This window comes from Hippocampus guttulatus, chromosome 14 (genome assembly GCF_054856545.1).
Source record: "Hippocampus guttulatus isolate MCC_2025c chromosome 14, RoL_Hgut_1.0, whole genome shotgun sequence".
NCBI classification, from domain to species: Eukaryota; Metazoa; Chordata; class Actinopteri; order Syngnathiformes; family Syngnathidae; genus Hippocampus; species Hippocampus guttulatus.
Genome location: NC_141274.1, coordinates 12,721,068 through 12,742,410, shown reverse-complemented (window position 1 = coordinate 12,742,410; position 21,343 = coordinate 12,721,068). Strand labels below are relative to the sequence as shown.

Below are 21,343 nucleotides of genomic sequence, written 5' to 3'. Positions count from 1 at the left end.
TTTTTTTTATTGTGTGCAGCCAGCTAGCCAAAGGCCTGCAATTTAATTTTACTAGGCTGACGCAGCAAGTGAGCAAATGTATTACACAAACCATTTTATACAGATAAGGCTGCAATTGTTAGATGCATTAAAGAGGTCTGCCTCTGTTATTATCCACTTAAAGTGAAGCTTAATTTTGGTGGATGAAATGTGCCATGATCTATTGGACAACATATGTGTCATTAGGAATCATTATAGTCATGAAACTGCAACCCGCTGCACCCAATTAGTGCACTCTCTTCGCCTCAAATTGCTCTGAGGCTCAATTAATCAAAAATCAAGGCCTGACATACATATAAGCAGCAGGATGTACAATCTTACTGGCTTAAGCATATCACATGACTATGTCGGTCAAGATAACATGTTTTCCTTCCTTAATGGTCATTACGCAGTTCTTCATTGTCATTTGTTCTTTGCGTTGTCTTCAGAGGTGATCGTGATCACCACCAAGGAGGTCCAGAAGATGATGAGCACAGACCTCAAACTGAAGATGGACGTGAAGATGAAACTGGACTTCGTTTGCATCCCGGAAGATGAAGACATGGGCACGGCCGACGCACTCCGACACATCCAGCCGAAGATCAAGGTGTCACGCATGCAAACATTGAAACAATTATTCTCATACGTGTGCTACAATGATTTACGTTACGTTTGGTATGTAATTCCGGACTATAAGCCGCAATTTTCTAAACTTTCAATGATGTCATAAATATGGACAAAAAGTACCTTTGACATTTGACCGACCTCTCACCCGAATGGTGACTAAGAAAGGGGAATCTCAGCATCAGGGTGAAAACAACTGGCCATGACAGAACGTATTTCACTTGTGTGTTGAGCTGCACAGCCTCCGGATGAAGGCTTCCACCCATGGTGATTTTTGAAATGGATAACCTTGCCAAAAGAAACACTACCGAAAGGAATCGCTGTGAAAGTCAACAAAAAAAAAGGTGGATGATAGAAAGCCTAATGAAGGATTGGCTGACAAGAGTGCTATGGCAAGTGAGGGGGGGGGGGATTTTTTTCTTTCCACACACACACACACACACAAATATGCTTGTTTTGGACTGCATGAGAGCCTATTTAATCATATCTTTGAAAGAAGCCACAAAGAGAACAAACTCCATTCTTGGGGGCACAACAAACTCTTTTCAGTCACTCGACATCAGTGCGAATCATATATGGTACATGCTAACAATACGGTGTAAACATACGGCTTAAAACGGTGTATTTGTCATAGACACCTCAGCACCTCAAATTATGTTCAATTGCTAGCTTAATATACTAAAGCGACTCTAATATATTACACTGTCATCAATTAAAATGCCTTAGTAGAATACAGCACTGCCTTGTAATCCACAATTTTCACTATTCGTCTTCAAAAACAAAACATCCAGATAGGCTTGAATGACGGCATATGGCTTGCTTTAGCAAAAACGAGGAAATAGACGGCGTTTACTTCTCAGACACTTTGAGTATGGCAGGGTGAAATTTGTCTATCCTGGCTACCACTAACCATGCATACCATCACAAATAATTAACAATTAATATGATGATCGATTAGTTGCCAATTAGTCGATTAGTCATTGCACCTCTACTCTGATGTACAGTAAACAGAGGACACCCAGGTGACACATACGGTAGCTGAGGTTTCGGTTTTATCCCTGACTCCCAGTCTCAGTTCCCACCACCCACCTCCACTCTATCCTGCCTGCTGATGCGGATCCTACTACCCATCCCTTCATCAAATTCTTTCCAAGCAGATGAGGTCACAGTTTAGATGGCTGATCTGCCAGCGCATTCATTTATTCTCATCCTGTCCTCGAGCACATCTGTGCGCCACTTGTGTATGGCTACTTGGACGCCTCTAGCGTAGCTCCCGTGGCAATACTGATGTGATTGCATGAGCAAGTGGTCCCTTTGTTTGAGCAGATTTCCGTGATGATTCGAAAGAAAATGAATCATCAATGAATTGCTGCACGAGGCGTACGATTGTGATGAATATTTTTTGGAGATCCACAATAATGGAGTCACATCCTGTCGCAAATTAGTGAGCGCAGAATGCATAACAGGGGTGACTCCATAGTCTTTATGGACACATCCCCAAACACAAAAACTTCACCGAGTAGTCAAATAAGCGCCGCTGTTCAAAAAATCGCTAATCTGTGTCGCCAACCAAGGCCACAGCACATGCGGCTTTTCCACAAAGCAACCGCTGGCTAAATTAGGTAACAAATGTATTGGGTATGAAGGAATTGCGCCCTCTGCTGGTTGCTTCCAAGCGGTGACAGCCACACATTTCGTTTTGCACGACTTAGCCTCGATCACTTAACTGTCACACAGCTGTCTTAATTATGCTCCCTGCATAAAGATGCGTTTTGACAGGTTGTCTGTCCCCCTCCACCCTCTCGGCATTTGTAATCATAGAGATTCTTATTATCCCCACACCCCCCCTCACCCAAGAGTTCTTTATTTAACCCCTAGTGTAACCGCACGCAAGCACACTCCAATCGGACAAGTTCCCTCACGCTCCCGTTGAGGATATTGGAGTCCGTAATCCTTTGAGCAGCCAGATAGATTAGAGGCATTGAGTTACACACACTCTCACACTGGAGGCTGATGAGTGAGGGACCATAACCATGGCCTGCCAAATCCCAGCAGTGGAATCAATCAAACTGTCAGTCTGGCGCATGAATACAGAATAGACACACACATACACACACACACACACACACAAGCCCATCTCTTTATACTAACAACCTTCCATGAGGGGATTTTGTGTTACCGATCAAACAAAATACTTAGAATAATCCATCCGCGCTCTCAGGGAGCAGGGAAGTTCTGTTCCCTGAAAAGAGAGATTACAAGCAGCATATTTTAGTTTGTCTAGTGAAGCCTATGCCCGATTGTCGCCAACGTCCTTTCACGTTAAGCACAATGAGTGAAATGTGTACTTAACGTGTACTTTATTTTTTGTATGGTTAAAGCCTCTTGGACATTTTTATCACCACTCACTTTTAATCACCTGGCAGAACAGAGTGAGTATCCAGGCTGACTCAGGTTCTGGTCTTTGTCAACATTCAAGCTGCATGACAAAAGGTGAACGAGAGAGACATTGGGATGAGATGGCGAATGGTGCTTGAATATCTTATTGATCAACATGTCGCATACAAAACCTCAAGTGATGTTGAGAATAAACAGAACAAAATTGGGTCATTGGGTGTCGGTGGGTTGAGAGGTTTGGTCATCCCTTCCATGGACACCTGCAGTGGAATGGGAAGAACACAAAGCGCGCCGTAACTCAAAAGGAGAACACACAAGTCTCGTTGTCCTCCGGTGTTATCACGCACGGTTCAATGCAAACGGTGGCTTCGCCAGTGAGAATACCAGCATTAAAATCCAGGGACCACAGCGTGCAATTTATGTCCTGTTAGAAAGGCTTTCAGAGAGGAAGCTTAAAAAATAAATAAAAGACAGCGTGTGTGGCAACGTGTGTGTGGTCCTGACCTGTCCAGAGATCCTGGCTGTTGAAAGGCCAGAGTGTCTCTGTCTCTACAGCTGACTCCACTCCGCCGTCGCCTGTGAGTGTCCATGTGTGTGTTCTGTCTCGGAGCATGTGTCCCAACCTTCCTGAGTGTGTGTGTGCGTGCGTGCGTGTTAAGACTGAGTAGAGAGTTGAAAGGTCTCTGGGGTCGCCGCGCCGCTAGATCTTCTGCAGACGACCGCAGCCTTGCAGTGGCAGCTTCCTGTCGCCAAGTCCAGACCAAGCTATGCTAAAAGTTGCCACCGGCTCACGTACACGATCCTTGAAACTCATTCGTACGCTCCCCTCACGGGCATACCGCTGCACCGCGCTTGCTGCAATGCACATTATGTCCAAATTCATCTGTGTCTTTTATCCACCAATTTGTTGTAATGACTTCTGGTTACTTGATGGAATAATAATAATATAATAATAATAATACATTTTATTTAATGCCCGTTATTGTTGCATTCCAGTCTTTGGTACCGTGGCGCTTTGTTCGATGTGTTTTTTTTTTCAAGTTATAAACCCCTGCTTGTAAAATTTCAAATGATCGATTTATTTTTATTTATTTTTTTGAAATTTTGAGCTGTGAGCAAGCTTAAGATACACTGATTCTTGAGTCAAGGGGTGAAAAAGAATAAACTGGCATCATCTGGAAGCGACAGCTATTTGAAGAGCGCTTCAAGGTGTGCTTTCGACTTCAAGTTTCTCTGGCCTACAACACCACCAAAATAGCTTGCTCATGTCACTATAAATGTCTTAACTACCTTAAGACAATCACTAGGGCACGCCCTTTAACTCATTCAGTACCAGCCAATTCTGGACCAAGTCTGAAAAGACGTTTAAAAACGTCTTTGGGAGTGAATGAGTTAAAGGCACACATACAACGCTTGAGTTGTGATTTTATGAAAACTACCGGTATTTATTTCTTGACATTTCTCTTTTCTTATTGGAGTTCGGTTTTTCTGTATTAAAACCCAACAAAAATAGTGCCGTTTGTTTGGCGGCTGGAACCGATTAATGACACTTCAGTCTATTTTCATAGAGAATGTTGATTTGACACACAACTCAATTCTGTTACAAGCTTGGCCACAGAACGAGTGAAAGTCCAGGTTCCACTGTACTTATAAGATATTCGCCCCCATTCCTCCTCCATTGTAGGCCCAAGCGGAGGTGTCTCTGTCAATAAGAAGGCGGTGGGTACTAATGGTAGGATTAGTCCTCATGCTGACAGCCCTGCATCACTGAGCAGACAAATGGCTACTGGGAATGGAGGCGCAAGTTAAAACGCGTACACACATACTCCTGCTCATACACACGCGATGGAAGTGGAGGCCTGTTAAAATGACTGATGCTTCTAGCACGCCGATACTGTGTAAGTGATACCTTAATGGACTTCTCAAGCTGAGTATGGATGTTGCGAAGTATTTAGTTTTCCTGTATTACACAGCAATAGTGGCTAGCTGGGTAGAGGTCAAATAGGTAGGATGGGAAGCAAAAAAAACATGTACCGGTAAATACGTGAACAGTGAACTACAAATATCCTGGGACTGGCGCCTCTTCATTTCATGTGATGTGTAATAGAAAACAAAAGCAAAGCAGGTTCCTAAAACAATTCTGGTGTTTGTTTCTTTCTCACTTACCTCCTCAGACGGACATCCTGGTGTTGAGTTGTGACGTGATAACAGACGTGGCGCTTCACGAGGTGGTGGATCTGTTCAGGGCCCATGATGCAACATTGGCAATGCTGATGAGCAAAGCCCATGAATTCACAGAGACTGTTCCGGGCCAAAAGGGCAAGAAGAAAGCAGGTAGGGCCATTTTCTCCACGATTTGTGGATATGTATTGTCGCTGAATTGACTCGTGTCATTTTCTATGGTTTAAAAAAAAAAATGTCATTGAGTGTTTTATTTGTTTCTCTGCAGCCGAGCAGCGAGATTTTGTAGGCGTGGACCAGTCAGGCAAGAGGGTCTTGTTTATGGCCAATGAGGTGGATTTGGAGGACGGGCTATCAATTAGGAAGTCCATCTTGAACAAGTCAGTAAGCCGATGCTTTTTAATACTGCAAATTTTATGCATGGAAATTCCAATTCATTAATAAATAGCCAAACGTCTCCAGTGTATGTAGTGTAGCACACACACTCTTCGCGACTACATTCCACCTCGTTTCGGGGGACCAGATGTTTTGGTTTCTAATCAGGGTTTCTGTAGCTGGTGTGTGTGGGATATTTGTTACAGGAAGGGACCGTGAGGTAGGTTTTCATTTCCTCGTCCTTAAATGCACGTATGAGCGCGAGCGGCGTTTTGGGAACTCGTAAATACTTCATAGAGCCAAAGCCACTGTAAATTCTGGAAAATGAGAGCAGGGTCCAGAGCAGCTGCTCGCAGAACGACCTTGCACAGAGAACTCTTCAGCCACTGTCCTCACACCCACACGGGCATATTTTGCTCATATACGCATTCTTTGTAAATAAATGCTTTTTGAGTCGCACAAATACATTCAGGACATGGTGCTGGAAACAGAAGGAAAGAACCTTCTTTTGTGATGTCATTACAATATGTAGGAGCCCACAGCTAAACATTTGTGACTTTCATTCTTGGTCTTAAAGCCTCCAATTATACAGAAGTATCAAACAATTACACAAGCAACCTATACAAAGTGAACAGTACAAAAGTGTTTTTATGTCAGGAAATCAGAGACTCATTTCCGGAGTTTGGGATTTCTACAAGCCACTCGTGGGTAGTTCATAGGTAGCGGGAATGTTTTACGCATCAGTTTTCCTCTAGCCACTGGTCCCATCAAAAGAACATTTGCGTTTTTATCATCTGTGTGTGTGTGTCGTTTTTTTTCCTTCCCTTTTTGGTGTGCTCACTGAACGTTCGTCCACCATTTGTAATGTTTTATTGGCCTTTCACGAAATAGCCTTGATTGATGATTGTTGAAATTGTCAATCAAATTACATGAAAAGATTAATTCAAGGTTACTTTGCAAGGACGTTAAAGCTTCAAGGCCAGTAACTGCTTGTAGTTTGGTCTTTGTTTTCGGATTTTCTTTCGAGGCTTTTTTTTTCTTCTCAGATTCTATCAAAAAATTCTCTGCAAGCCCTCTGAAAAATATTGTTGATAAGAAATCTCAGTACTGTTCTTTGTTTGACTATCCTGTTGTTTACCAAGCTTGCTCAGCGCAACTCATGTTGATGTGTTTGGTTGGGCCTTAAGCTAGTTCGTTGATGTTTTGTGAGTATCATCGCATCATCTCAGTGACCCTTTAAAAATGTGGGATGAGAGATCTTGTTTGCATCTGTTTCCAATGATGGCACATACCTGTGAATGTCATCAACTCACAGGCTGAAGCCTCTTAATAAAGGCGGAAGGGCGTTCATGCAAAAACCTACATTTGTCTGCGCCCTGTGAATTGAGGTATGTTGTATCTGCGATGAGTTATATTCCGTTTTATTTTTGTGTATGAAAATATTTATTTTTCATTCATTTAAAAAAAAACTGGGATCATTTAGGATTTAGGAGACGTGATTGCTCAAATCTTAGATTTGGAAAATACGTCAGCTGGGCTCTTCTTTTCGTCACTTGGCCCTGAACCTTTTTATACATGTTTATTTCATTATGCTACACAGGCAAGGATCGAAGCGCAGGGTCTGGATCATCAGTATTACAAGACTGTTCTTATCCCACCATCAGTGGACCATGTGTGGTTTTTAAGCTGCGTCAGATATGAGAATCAAAATAAAATGCATGAGACTATCTCGGCATTAGGGGAATCACAGGCGTTTTTATTTTGCAGGCTGTAACCAAATACCCTAAATAAGCCCGTCAGCCGAGGAAACCTGACTAATGAGGGTTTTAGCATTCCGCAGCATCCGACTCGTCATGCGCTTTTGCTCACGACTAAACTGTGCATCATGCTGCGTGTTTTAGAGCAACAGAGAGTGAGCTGTGGCTCTTCTACCCTGCTGAGGATTGGTGACTTTAGTAGCTAGTCATTAGTCCAAAAATTGTGTCATCCTTGCCTGCCAAAGGATGAAATACCTGCTTCTTCCCAACAGCAACTTCTGTTGCGACCACAAGACATGCGGCTGCTTGTGTTACACGCAACTCCCGCGAAATGGCAGTTTATCATTCGTGCCTCTGCTCTATCGTGTATTCTATTTATGTCTTCATTTTTGGCGGTGTTTCACAATAAACAGGCAAGTAGAGTTGTCCGCCTTCAATTGTAGCGCGATGTTGTGCTGCAACATGGCTGGTTAGCATGAAGGTCGACTGCCAGAATTGCGGCGCAGTTGAGAGCAATTAGGAGAGGCAGAAAAGGTCCCCAACTAAGCTCCAGTAGGAGTCGTGATGCCCACAGATCAAATCTGTGCCTGTGGGTATTGTTGCATACCTTTTCCTCAGGTACCAATCTTGTGAATGTGTACGCTGTCAGAAAGAAGAAGCCAAGCTAACCGCAGCAACAACTGTTATGCTCTGCACGCCGCATACGCGGTGCGAAGGCCAACTTCAAAATAAAGCAATACCTTCCCGAGTGACACGTGGACACCAACGCCTCGGAACGCTTTTAATTTTCTTTGGCAGCGTGTTGTTGCGGCATAACGGCTGACTTGACTTGTCTTCCAATCTCGGTTTGGGGCGGTTTGTCATCACAAACTTGTTGCTACCGACGTCCTGAAGTCACTTTCAGTTGCCAATGAAGTATTCACTCCTTCTTTCCTTATTTTACTGTCAGTGTTTGACTACTGTGGCCACATTCTTTCGCCCCAAAGCTTGTTAATTCCACTTATTTATTTGGATGTTACAACAAGAGCTTAACTTTTGTCCACTTCCATTTCATGTGCTGTTCATGTGTCAATCCACAGATCGGATGAAAACACCTGGTCTTGGTTTCATCCTCCCCCTCCCTTTCTTCCGCCTGTCTGTGATGGACAGCGATGTCACAAACGCCGAGTCCGATTTCCAAGAGGAACGCACCTGCGTAATATCTTATGAAGAAAAAAAAAATCCATTAAAAACACCCACAGAGCAGGTCTTTGTGTGCGTGCGCGCACATGTGGTTTTATGCTCTTGAAAATAGCGTCACACGGAGGAACACACGCAGTTTGATTGATGGCATTTGGTTGTAAAATATGTGTGACCGAGCGATCCTCCTGAGTCACACTTGTCAGACTGCTTGGAGGGTTTACGAAGAAATCAGAAAGATGGTCAATCCATTCCTGAATGTCTTAGCAACTCCCCCCTCGATGACTTGCATATATCGTGCCTCAATTATCGCAATTTTTCAGCGTCATTTTATATACTTCCCGATTTTTGCAGTGATTTGAATTTGTTAGTAACACTCTTCTCTGTGGTGTGTCAATTTTCAATTTAGAGACTTTAGTTGTTCTGTTAATTAAAACAGATGCTCATCGCTAATGTCGACGTTTATAATTATTTGTCGAGTATATTAATCATTCAAACCACGGCATTTTTTTCCCCAACTTTTTTTTTCTTCTTCTTTGTAAACGCTAATAGTCGTCATGATTAGTAGTAACGCTCAGCTCTCAGGCAGCCAGTCGGGTTTGCGGACATGGCACATCGGTCATATTAAAGTGTCGGGACTTGCAAGACATTCTTTTAGTTCTGTTTTGGAAATGAAAATCAAGGTTTTCGTGTCAAAGCTTCACTGTGAACACTGAACCGCCATGTCTGCTTTTCATTTTGTCAAAGCTGCATGATTGTTCCGTGGTAATGAGACACAGTCCTTTCCAATCAATAGCTTCCAACCAAAAAGAGTCCAAATAACTAACTACAGTGTGTCCTGGAAAATGTTAAGCAGTGGTCTTTGAGTATTACACAGTTAACGTTTGGCTTCGTCTGTTTTAGGAAGGGCCCCCTCCCCCGCCCACCGTGTGTATTTTTTTGTTTTACGATCTAATAATTGAATGGGCGCTGGAAGAGGAATATGTGTATGGCATCGGAGGGGGTGGGGGGGGGGGGTGGATTCGTTTATTGAAGCCTGAAGGATGACTTGCTTTTCTTTGGCTCTCGCTTCATAAATGTCGTGTGTGTTAGCGTACACCCCTGCCGACATAAACCTGTCTTCCCCCTAAACCTGATACAGGGTTGAAGTATTTCTATTCGATCGATGTCTTTTACACTGGGGGAAAAAAAAGTACTTGGATTACTGTTCCAACTGATTAAAATGCCGTCAATTGATAAATTTTTCTGCTCTTTCAAACATGCTATTCCTACGCAACCGAAATCCGAATTAAGTCATTTTAATGGACCCCCCAAAATTTTTTTTTTCATACTTAGTTGGTTCGTGTGTGGTGGAGAGTCGCCGACCACTTTCTTTTTTTTTTGTGTGTGTGTGTGTGTGTTTGTCCACTGCCCACTTCAGTCTAGGGCTGGCACAAATGAATCGTTTTAGAATTGATTATCGTACGGATTATTCCCAGGCTCGGGGAGTAACGGAACGCATGTAACGGTGTTATGTATTCAGGATACAAAAATGGAAATGTAACTGTTTTCTGTAACAATTGCAGAAAAGAACCACCCAGCACAAAATCATATGACTGATCCATTTATGACAAAAATTGGATTCTTTTTACAGGATTACATTTTTAATGTGGGGAGTGAGACGACACAGTTGAGTCATTGATTAGCCACTCTGAACTTGTTGGACAATTTCCCATACCTTTCACATGTTGTAACAACTTATGAAGCTATCAAAACTCATTTGCCTCATAAAATGAAGTTGTCTGTCTGTATAGCTAACAAGTTGGCAAGCTAGCAATTGAAAGTGTTGCCTTCAGGGACGGTTTGAAAACAGCCAATTACTCTTGGCCTGCAATCCATCCATCCATCTATCTTTTTTTCCATCGATCTCTGTTGCGTGGGTAGCACATCTGCCTCATGGTTCTTGTAATACGGGGTTTTTATTTTTTATTGTTTTTTTAACACTTGGTATGGAGAAATTCATGTTACATTACTTTAATATTACAGTACTTGGATGACGTTACTAAATACATTTTAGAACAGGTAACGCGTAACTATCAGAGTACATTTTAAAACTAACCCTCGCAGCCCATTGATTATTTTTATGTGATTACCCTATTTTGGTCATTTGCTTCAAGATGTAATCAAATGAACTATCAGTCATAACCAATCAGTTTAGCAACTCTCTGTCTCTCCCCCCAGACATCCAAGGATGCTCATCAAAACAGGCCTTGTGGACGCCCACCTTTATTGCATGAAAAAAGCAGTGGTGGACTTTCTAACGGACAACAAGTGAGTTCATCCACTTCTTTTCCAATCAGAAACATGCCGTTCCCCCCGTGTAACTTTGAAATGTCTTTCCAAGCAATCTGAAATATTCCGCATTTAACTCGACGCGCTGGCTTGCGAAACACTGCCCAGACTCGCGCATTCACCGCTTAATCTGTAGCAAATGTTCAAGAGGGTTACGCAGCGTGTGAGGTTTTGAAAGGTCCTGTTAGCAGGGTATTCTACGAAGGTGTTAATTTGTTTTACGGCGTGTCACCGAGCCAGGCTGTAAGGCCTTTAGCCTGTGAAGTGGAGCCGTGTCACCTGACCGCCCGCCGCTCCGTCCCACTGCGCCGAAATTTGGAACAATTTGGCCTCCGTTGTGGAAATAGGCATTCGCAAAGCTGTCCAACCCAAAATCAACCCCGTTTCAGTTTCCTCCTCAACATCGTGTGAATGATAATAACGGAAAGTGCTTTTTTTATCTGTGGCCTCTTTTGTGTCAAAGCTGTTCAAATCATGGGATTTAACGGTGCTGATTGTTTCTGGATATTGTTCAAATTCCAAAATTGGACTAATGACTGTTCAGTTTGGGCAAAATAACAACACCATTGGACATTTACCAGAAATGAATAAAGCTGCGTTGTAGTCACAGCAAACATCACGTAAGGAATGAATCCTTTGACGGCTTGGCCAAAAGACACAACTGCAATGAAATTCCAGCAGCCAAAGACTTTTTTGCCACAGCTTCACGAAACCAAATTTCTCGATCCAACTGCCATTCCAACACTAATCTCTTGCGGCCAAGTCATTTCAATAAAACAACAATTTGCCAGGTTACACATTTTTATATGCAGTTTGCTCTCTGTCTTTTTGTTATTGGAGTCTCTCGACACCTCTCGTTCTCCCTTTCTCTTCCCGCCTCCCTTCCCTCCAGAAGACATGGACACAGTAACTGTTGTTTTTCTCCTGTCATTCACATGGAAATTCGAATCTTCCCCTTTTAAAAGAAAGTAAGGGAGAGGTTGAAAGGGGATGCCGAGTGTTGGATAGGAACACCGAGCACAGCAGTGCTTTGCATCGAGGATAACCAAATAAATTACATCCGTAATTCATCTTAACCTGCTCATGGAAGTCATAAGAGAGATGTATTCAAATCTTGTCTGTTTGTAAAAAAGAAAAAAAGTGCTCCAAGGCTTCTATTTCTTGCAGTAGTACTTTTACAGACCTTGGAATACTCCAAAGTTGGATGTTAGGAAAATATAATGTTACATATAACATTAATGTTGTCAGCGTATGCACTTAGTTAATTTAACTTCACCTGTCGGGGGGGGAAAACAAAACAAAACAAAACACTTGACTTTTTTCCAAAACTTGATCATGATAAGCATGGTGAAATAGTGACACGCCTGCTTTACATTCTTGCTAAACAAGCTCCTCCTCTTGACTGCAGATCCATTTCATCAGTCCGTGGCGAGCTCGTGCCATATTTGGTGCGCAAGCAGTTTTCCAAGGCAAGGAGCAGTCCAAAACCAAAAGATGACACTGATGAGCAGAGCCAGACGAAGAGTGACAACTCTCCAAACAACGGTTCGCATCACGCGCAGAGAAAGAGCAGTGGTTCCGATTAACGCAACTCCCATTTGCTCGAAATCAACTCTGGACTCAATTTGTTCTTCTGTATCACGCAGATGTGTGAAATTGTGCACATATTTAATCTTGTTTGGATTTAAGAACATGTCAAAAGAACTGATAGAGTGTGTAAACCCACGGCGCCCCTTCTGATCTGGCGCGCCGTTTGTCACCTTGGATTCAAACTCATTTCGATGTTGTTCGCGTTGTCGTTCACAAATGGATGACGTCATACAGGTCTGCCGCAAGTCCGAGCGGCCTCCATGCGAGCTATCATTGCGTCCGACGGTCGCCGCAAAGCAACCAAAGCTTTGGCAAACCCGTCTCTCCTCTTCCCAGAGCTTCTCATCTCATCACGGGACGATCGTCTCCTCCAGCTGGCCCAGGAGCGCTCCTGCTGGAACGACCATCACGGGGACATGAGCGAGGCATACCACGGCGGTAAGCTCCGTTGCTACGTGCACATCATGGACCAGGGCCTCTGCTACCGCGTCAACACAATCGCGGCCTACATCGAGGCGAACCGCCTGGTAAGCCGCAGGCCTGCCGATGATAAGAGAAACATTTCACATCTTCCTACGTAATCCCGCTGACTTTTTTTTTTTATTCCCCCCCCCTGGTCCATTTGCAAGGTTCCCAAGCTTTTGTTTGAAGAGCCAGCAGTCCACCCTTCTGCCGTCATTTCGGAGCGATGTCAGGTTTGTGTCAGCGGTCGCTCCAACGTTTTTGTCTCGCGGTTCCTGGTCAATAGGGCTTGTGCTAATTGTCCTCAGATGGTCAGATGATCTCAGAGTTTATATTAGGCTTTGATGAGGATCACACATGTACGTGCGCGTGTTGCTATGAGTCACGTCTCTTGTCTGCGCACTGTCGTCGTCTCCTCAGATGGGATCGGACAGCATGATCGGGCCACTGTGTCACATCGCCGATAAGACTTCAATAAAGAGGTCCACTATTGGAAGCTCGACCACCGTTAAGGAGAAAGTCAGAGTGACCAACTCCATCATCATGCACGGAGTCACCGTAGAAGAGGGGTGAGAACACGCGCGACCAAAAATTTTTTTTTTTTTTTTTTTTTTTTTTGGGGGGGCTTTGAAGTGAGCTCCCAAGTACACATTGAGAAAGAATTCTGCTCTCAAGGCATGTTTATGGTTTAGGTCTTTGTAACTAATTGTAACCTTAAAGGGTTGCGCCGGATTCAGTTGGGGCACGCTTACAGTACTATGCTGAATAATGTTTTCTTTTCATTTTTTTTTTCTGCTTGCCAAGATACTGTTAACACCCAGAAGTTCTAATTATATGGTTATTTTCCATGTGTGGTTTCTTAATGCCGCTTTATCAACCACTCCCACTGTTTATCGTGTATAGGATTATTATGAGTATAAATGCATACCAGCGTTAAGATTAAGACTGGTGAGGATCGGGTCCAGTTATCGATTTTATTCTTGGAACATAACATAACCTCTTTTTCCATTTAGCATTCTGACCTATTTCTCGTAACTCTTTGATGTATTTTCTTTGAATAACACAACTTTTTGGGGGGCGGGGGGGGGGGCAATTCTCGTAACATTCTAACTTCACTCTTGTAATAATAGCACATTATGACATTCTTCCTCACAATATTAGTACTTGTGTTATGTTGCAACTCTTTTATTCTGATGTAGCGTTTTTCTTCATCCTCTTCACCTGTCATCTTTTTTTCCTCGCAATATTGCAGCTGAAAATTCGGATAAAGATTCAATATACGAAAATAGGGGCGGGGCAGACATATTAGGATTTATTTAATTTTTTCAAGCCATACATCTATTTTCTACTCATAATTTACAAGCAAAATTCTCATAACTTTTTTTTTCTTTCTTCAAAATTGAACTTTTTTCAAATACGTGCCAATAGCGACTGCTGATGTGCACAGTGTGCGTGCGTGCGTGCGTGTATTGTCAGATGCTGTGTAAAAGGGAGGTGTCACAGGTTTTGTTTTCCATGCTCCACGGGGTCGAACGAGACTCACTGGGCCCACAATGTGGCTATTGGTGTGCGACCAGCCAGAGGCCAGCTCCAAACAAACGGCGAGCTGCCGAAGTGAAGCACACAACATCCCAATATCTCATTTGACCGCTAATTTACTTGGCCACACCAGGATTCCCACTGTTTAAGGAATTCACAGAACACTATGAACCCTTGTTACTCCACACAGTAAAAATCCTGTGCCATTTTGGAAATGAGGGAGTGGAAGTCTGCCGAGCTCATTTGAACATCACATTGGCTTGAGAGATAGGACTTGTTGTTTTTCTTGTCGATAGTTCAGAGACATCCAAGTACAACATGCACGTGCTTCCATTCTAGCATTGCGAGAAATTAGAAGTTTAGAAATTGGGTGAAATGTTGTAACAGTTTAATGTCATAAACAAGTTTCTCTCAGCATATCTACTTTTTCCCCCTTCATAATATGAATTTTTAGTTTTGGTAACATTTCAACTTGTAATATTTCAACTTAGTGACTTTTTCTTCAAAACAATGACTGGATTCCCATGATGAATTTCCAACGATGTTGCGATTTTTTTCTTGGTTAGACAATTCTCATTATAAAATGCAAAACAAGGAAAATTTATCAACATCACGTCGCATCTTTTCATAGATTACCTTTTTTTTTTGTAACATTGCGACAATTTCCGTACCATTTACATTGCATGCTTGTAATATGAAAAACGTCATTGTCAGAACATTGCAACTTATTCCTGATAAGAGACTTGTATTGACACACCATTTATAACTTTACCTTCAAAAAATGTGCTATTTTATTTCTTTTCAGTAATACTTGAAATGCATTCAAATCTGGATGGATTCCCTAACATTCCGCCGTTTTATCGGATGATTAAAATTTTATTCACGGAACATTTATGACCTTTTTTTAATTAATATCCGTTTTTGTTGGTTAAATCATTTAATTAATTGTGAACACAAATAAATGGCAAAGAATCCTGGCTGTTCACCTTTATTCAAAAATTGGACTTTTGGCCTCCACCAAATTCCGGTTCAGTCGTTTTTGCATAATCGTCATCGCAAACAACCAAGCCCAACAAAACCTCCTTTGCCGTGGTAATGAGTGAATCAAATCACGCTGGGATCATCTGTGATGCTGCACATATTTCACTGATGTCATCATGACGCCGAGTCACTCATTCGTGCAGCCGCAACAAGAAAGCGCTTGTACTGAAAGAAGCAAAAGCTACTAGAAGTAGAATTGACATGGAGATTAATCAGCTCTCCGCTCTGGCGCAAAGAGATTCATCTTGGCCTAGTCCGGCTCTTTAATACACTTATTCAAAGGCTCCGCTTCTTTTCTCACTCGCGCCTTTTCTCTGCGCCGAGGCCTCGACGCCATCTCCCTCCTGTCCCTCCGTCCCTGCGCAGCGCTTCTTAAAACCTCTCGAGGACCCCAGCCAGCCAGCGTGGGGACCCTCATCACGGCCACGTAGGCGCATGCACAAAGGCATGAAAGAGCGAGCGAGGAGCTGCGAAAGAAAGTGGGCAAAGCGGGCTCGACTCCGGGGAGAAAATTGCAATTCTTTCCTTTCTTTCGTTTGGGGTGGTGTGGGGTGGGGAGGGGACATAAGAAGGAAGGAGAAAGAGGGAAAGAAAGAAAGAGCCAGTATGAGCGGATTAGCAGACCCTGGCCATGTCGGCGAAACCCCTCGCATTTCTGGTTTCTTTGTTTGGAGCTGACCAGAGCTTGTTGACAAAGCGCTGCGTGTTTGGGAAGGGGGGATAGTAGGGGTCAACATTATGGGGGGGTGCAACAGGAGGTGGGGGTTGATGTGTGTGTGTGTGTGTGTGTGAGAGAGAGAGAGAGGATGGGGTGGTCATGGCAAGGAGGAGCCCTGGTGTTAGTAATTAGTGGTGTTTCTGCTTTGAAACTTCTTTGGTGGTCTCTTGCTCTCCCCTCTCTCGCTAATGTTACAAAACTGGGATTCTTGTAATCTCCCATCACCAGCTACCACCACCACCACCACCACCACCTCCGTGGCAGTCGCTTAAACACACACGCGCGCACACCGTCTTCTACTCTTTCCTGGCGTAACCACCTGAATAAAACGGGCCAATACAAACCTGTCTGTTTGGGAGCCACAGAGGGCCAAGTGTGTGTGCGTCACTCGCCCGGGCAAGACCAACATGTGTTCACCACTGTTCTCCCCAAGCTACTGAAGCACGCACGCACACATTCTCCATCCCACACATTTCACACACGCATAGACAGCCTCCATGTTCAGCCAACACAAGACCGTCTGTGTGTCCGCTCCCAAAAATTTTATGGCTACGGTTTGGTTGAAGGGGAGCACGCGCGGTCATCTCGGTAGCGCCAGCTCAGGTGGGAGCTGACAGCCCCCCCCCCCCCCCCCCCGATGTCCTCAAGCACGCTCTCGCATGTGCCCGTTGTTGCTACGCTTGAATAGAAATGCGGATGGCACGTGACCGGGGTCCGGTGGGGATGCTCGATCTTGAACGTTTCAGAGCAGGTGAACGGCGCAAACAGGCTTGACGTTCCGCTCACCTCCGGCGTGGCGCTACATCAGTGGCGCCGCGCCGGGTGGAAAGCTGTGGTCGCGCTGGGCCGCTCCCAGTATGAATGCTTGTGACTGTGTGTATGTGGGCGAGTGTACACGTTTTTTTGGGGGTGGAATTAATGAGATCAGATCTTCCGAAGGCACTTGAAAAGAATGCATTGGGAAAATCGTGTTTTTGACATAACAGTAAAATTAATGAATTTTGAGTACAAGGCAAAATTTCTTTTGTCGGATGTGGGTTAAATGGACTGAATCATTGTTCTCTGAATGTTCTGAACTCCTGTTTCCATCCCAGCACTGTATTGAGTAGAATAATGCTGCCAGGAGGGAGTAGCCATAGCAGCAGTGTGGCTCAATTTACCATTGCAGGCATTGGGTTGACTTCTTTAGACGGGAAATTGATTGAAATTGAATCAACAGCGCCTCTGCTGATTGTAAAAGACAATGAAACACAAATCCATTCCACATAATGATCTCAATTCTTTATCAGGTGGTGGTGCTATTTTCGATTGGGTTAATAATTGAATAACAGTGGTGACTTCAGATGCGAGTGATCTGAATTAAAAAGAAAATTCGCGATAAGAGCTGTCATCAGGCCAATTTTTTCAAAGCAACGTTTTTTTTTAAACAAACATTACAGCACTCTAAGTACTTTTACATTACTTTTACACCGAAAATGTAAAAGTACTTAGAGTGGCATTTTCTTTATCGTCTCACAAAAACGACAATGACTTCAGTTTACTGATTCCCTTCCAGAAGTCTTTAAAACTCCATTATACTCAACTTTATCAATAGCACATTTTAAAATCAACCGCAGCTGCATACAAAAAGCTCTACATAAAATATATATTTTTAAAAAAATCTGACCTATAAAAACAAAGACCATGAAAACAATAAAAGAATCACATAAAAACAGTCAACACAATAAAATACTAAAACAATGCGGAATTGAAAACCAACAATGGCAATCCTTAATCCTTGGGGGGGGAAAAAAAAGAAAAGACGATCATGTTTTTCATGCTGTTTCACAGGTGCAACATCCAGGGCAGCGTGATCTGCAGCAATGCCGTCATTGGCCGAGGCTCGGATCTCAAATATTGTCTGGTGGGATGCGGACAGCGGATCGAAGACGCGGGTGAGCACCCACACACACCCACAAAACACAAAATACCACAACATTAACAACCACGTTCAATCAACAGATGTGAATTGCCTCGATTTCATATTTTAACAGAAAAATTTGGACAGAAATGGTGAATGTTACTGTCCATCAATTTGAAATTCAAAGTAAATGAGGCAAAAATAGCACAAATGGGACTTTATAAATATCAAATTCTGTTTCCTCTCTTAAGGAAGAGAGTTGTCTGGAAAGTCAGCCAGTGAAAGACTTTTTTTTTTCGTGTATGATCAAGCGATTGGATTTTTTTTTTCGTTTCCTTAATCCTCTTGTAGCCAAAGCTATATGGGAGTAGGTGTGCGTGCGTGAGTGTCAGTGAATGTGTGTGTGGTGTGTGTGCGCGCGCGCGTATGTGTGTCACATTGACGGAGAGGTTAGAGAGCAAGGCCAGAACAGGACCACCCGGAATTCAACAGCAGCGCCCTCCAGCCACATCCAGCGCACACATGCGCGTTTAGAGAAAGAGACGCGCGCTCGGGCCACCAGACCGCCGCGCCACCTAATTGCGAGAACAATGGAGCGCTTCAAGAAACACCGCTTGGACTCTGGCTTTAGTTTTAGTCTTCATCTAAATCGAATCTTTTTTCTTCTTCTTCTTCAACCTTGAGGAAGCAACAACGCATTCGTTAATACAGTGTTTCATGCAGACCAACTTAACTGTATATATAGAGTACTTTAGAACAACCACCGCTGTCGACAAAGTGCAGTACGCGGAGAAAAATATAATTAAAACCACAACAAAAATAAAACACATTCATAACCAGAGCCAAAGAATAAAAATGAGTTTTAAGATGGCACATAAGTGCTCCCTCTTACAAGAGGTGAGCGGCAGCATTTTGGACCAACTGGAAATGCTGAATGGAGGATTGGCTGACTCCAAAGTAAAATGCATGACAGTAAAATCTGCCGGGGTGTGACGAAGGCATGAATTAGTGTTTCAAAGTGCTCGTGAGAAAGGAGAGGCTTTACTTGAGCCAGCTGCCTAAGATGACTTCATCCATTTATCATCCAACCTTCATAAATTTGATCTCTCTTCTTATAGTACTAATACAATACAATACAATACACGCTGATTTATATAGCGCTTTCACAACAGCGACAGCTGTAACAAAGCGCTTCACAAAACAGTTAACATAAAGTAAAATAATAAACACAACACATAACATAAAACACGGACAGTCGTGCAGTCCTAACCACTTTTCCGTCACACGCTTTGTTGTTTGAAGCAGTTTCAGATGAAAGAGGAGAGAATCAAAGTGCCCTTTAACCAGTGGATCAGAGACGTCATGCTCAAAATGTGCACACGTCGGCTACAAGCTAAGTTTCAAAGTCAACAAGAAGCTGTACTAATGACAAAAAAAATGCATTCAATGTGAGTGAATAATATAAAGTGCAACAAGCTTATATCCCGCGAGAATGTTGTTTGTACTCCGCCACAAATATCTTGATACTGCCCCCCCAAATGATCTCCTACTTCAAGTTATCATATCAACTATATAATAGTCAAGCATCCTCCCATGTATGGCAAATACGGTCAAATTTTGCTTTTATCCACTAAAACGAGAATGTGTGGTATTAAATAAAGCTGAAGGTTTCACACTTTGATTTAAGCTTATAGGTATCAAATATGAGAACTTGCTCATTTTGTTTTCGAGATCATTGTGCCCAAAAAAATAGCTTCCCCCTCGGCGTATCTGCAGAGTGTCGCAAATCAGCGTGTGTGTTTTGGCTGAGTTGCAACTACTGGCAAGGCACACAGCTGCGAACATAATGTCATCCAATGCTAGAAAGCTACTCGCATAATTGTGTAGTGCGCGAGCCACGCAACCAAAGTTCTGTCAAAGACCAAGCTTCATATTTTGTCACTTTAATGGCCGCAGCAGCGCTTTAAATTTTAAACTGCGCTTCCACAAAATATTTTTGCTTTTGTGAAAACTGGCTTTCCCGCATTTTCAATAAATAAATCAGATTTTAAAGAACCTCAAGATAGAAGTCAAAACAACTCGGCTCGCTTTGTTGTGCTCACTAACCATAAATGTCAATACTGTACATTCTCGTTCAAACTTGTTTCAACTCGAATGACAGTTTTAGCCCCCCCCAAAAAATACACGTCGTGCTTTTTACCGTGCGGTCTGTACTCGGGAACAAATGTACAGGATGTAACGTAGCATGTTGTGGTGTCCAAAGTCCAGCGAGGATATCGCATTAAGACGAACCGAACCGATACAAGATTAAAAAGGAAGGACAAATTGATAAGCGAGCTTCAAAAGGAAGCTCAAAACCCACAAAGGAAGGAGTAGCCAGATGGTAGGGAGTGTGGAATGAAAGAAGGACAGTAGGCAGAGAAGAAGAATGGAGAGCAGATAATTGATCCTCCAGAGTAACACGGTAGCAGAAGATTAACATTAGTTCACAAAGTAGAAAAAGCAACACGTGAGCGTCGCGACAGGAGCAGTGGGAGGCTGCTCAAGACATTTCACTATCGGTACTTCAAAAGCTGTGAGGAGCCATGGACCACACAGACTGTCCACCACACACACACACACACACGTTGCTGTCAGGTGTTGATATTCGTGCATACACACTGCACCTCTGCGCTGCGTGTTTTGAAAACACACAAACGGCGGCTGTGTTTTGTATAATTCTACGTTGCCGGTAATGTCCATCAGTAAGCCGTCAAGACAGACTGACTGCGTCTTGTGCGTCAGTAAGGGCTCATCCGCACGCAGTAAGCCACAAAACAACAGTGATTCAATTCGGATTAAGGTCTGAGCATACACAAGGTCCAACACACATTTTACCAACCTCCTCCTCTTTCTTCAACTCTTCGCACACCCGGAATCCCCCTCAGATCATTTGAAAACGTCGCTTTTCGAATCGATTTCTGATTGGCTTTGTGCACTTTCCGCGGCGAGCCGCGCGATTTTTGTCTTGATGTGCCATCACACTTTTGCGTTTGTCGCTCGTCAGGATCTCCATCCATTTTCTGATCCGCTTTTATCCTCACAAGGACCAAAAAAAGTTAGTTGTTTTATTTATCGGACTTTTATCCTTTCAAATATTGGAATCGGGCTCGTCATTGCTGTTCATACTGTATTATTTGTTTGGAATGTGTACCTTTAAGGGGTGTGGCCATCCGACGGTCCATTTCAAAC

The 21,343-nt window shown here is 43.2% G+C and overlaps 1 protein-coding gene across 2 annotated transcripts in view; it reads left to right on the top strand.

Moving 5' to 3' along the window:
• The window catches only part of eif2b3 (eukaryotic translation initiation factor 2B, subunit 3 gamma), a 35,854-nt gene that overhangs the window by 12,827 nt on the left and 1,684 nt on the right, over positions 1–21,343 (top strand). For both annotated transcript variants that reach the window (XM_086129681.1, XM_086129680.1), the window contains exons 3-11: positions 468–625; positions 5,214–5,373; positions 5,489–5,600; positions 10,752–10,841; positions 12,271–12,407; positions 12,789–12,979; positions 13,082–13,147; positions 13,335–13,483; positions 18,043–18,146. In XM_086129681.1, the coding sequence (XP_085985807.1) occupies positions 468–625; positions 5,214–5,373; positions 5,489–5,600; positions 10,752–10,841; positions 12,271–12,407; positions 12,789–12,979; positions 13,082–13,147; positions 13,335–13,483; positions 18,043–18,146 (1,167 nt within the window). The remainder of the gene's footprint in view (positions 1–467; positions 626–5,213; positions 5,374–5,488; positions 5,601–10,751; positions 10,842–12,270; positions 12,408–12,788; positions 12,980–13,081; positions 13,148–13,334; positions 13,484–18,042; positions 18,147–21,343) is intronic.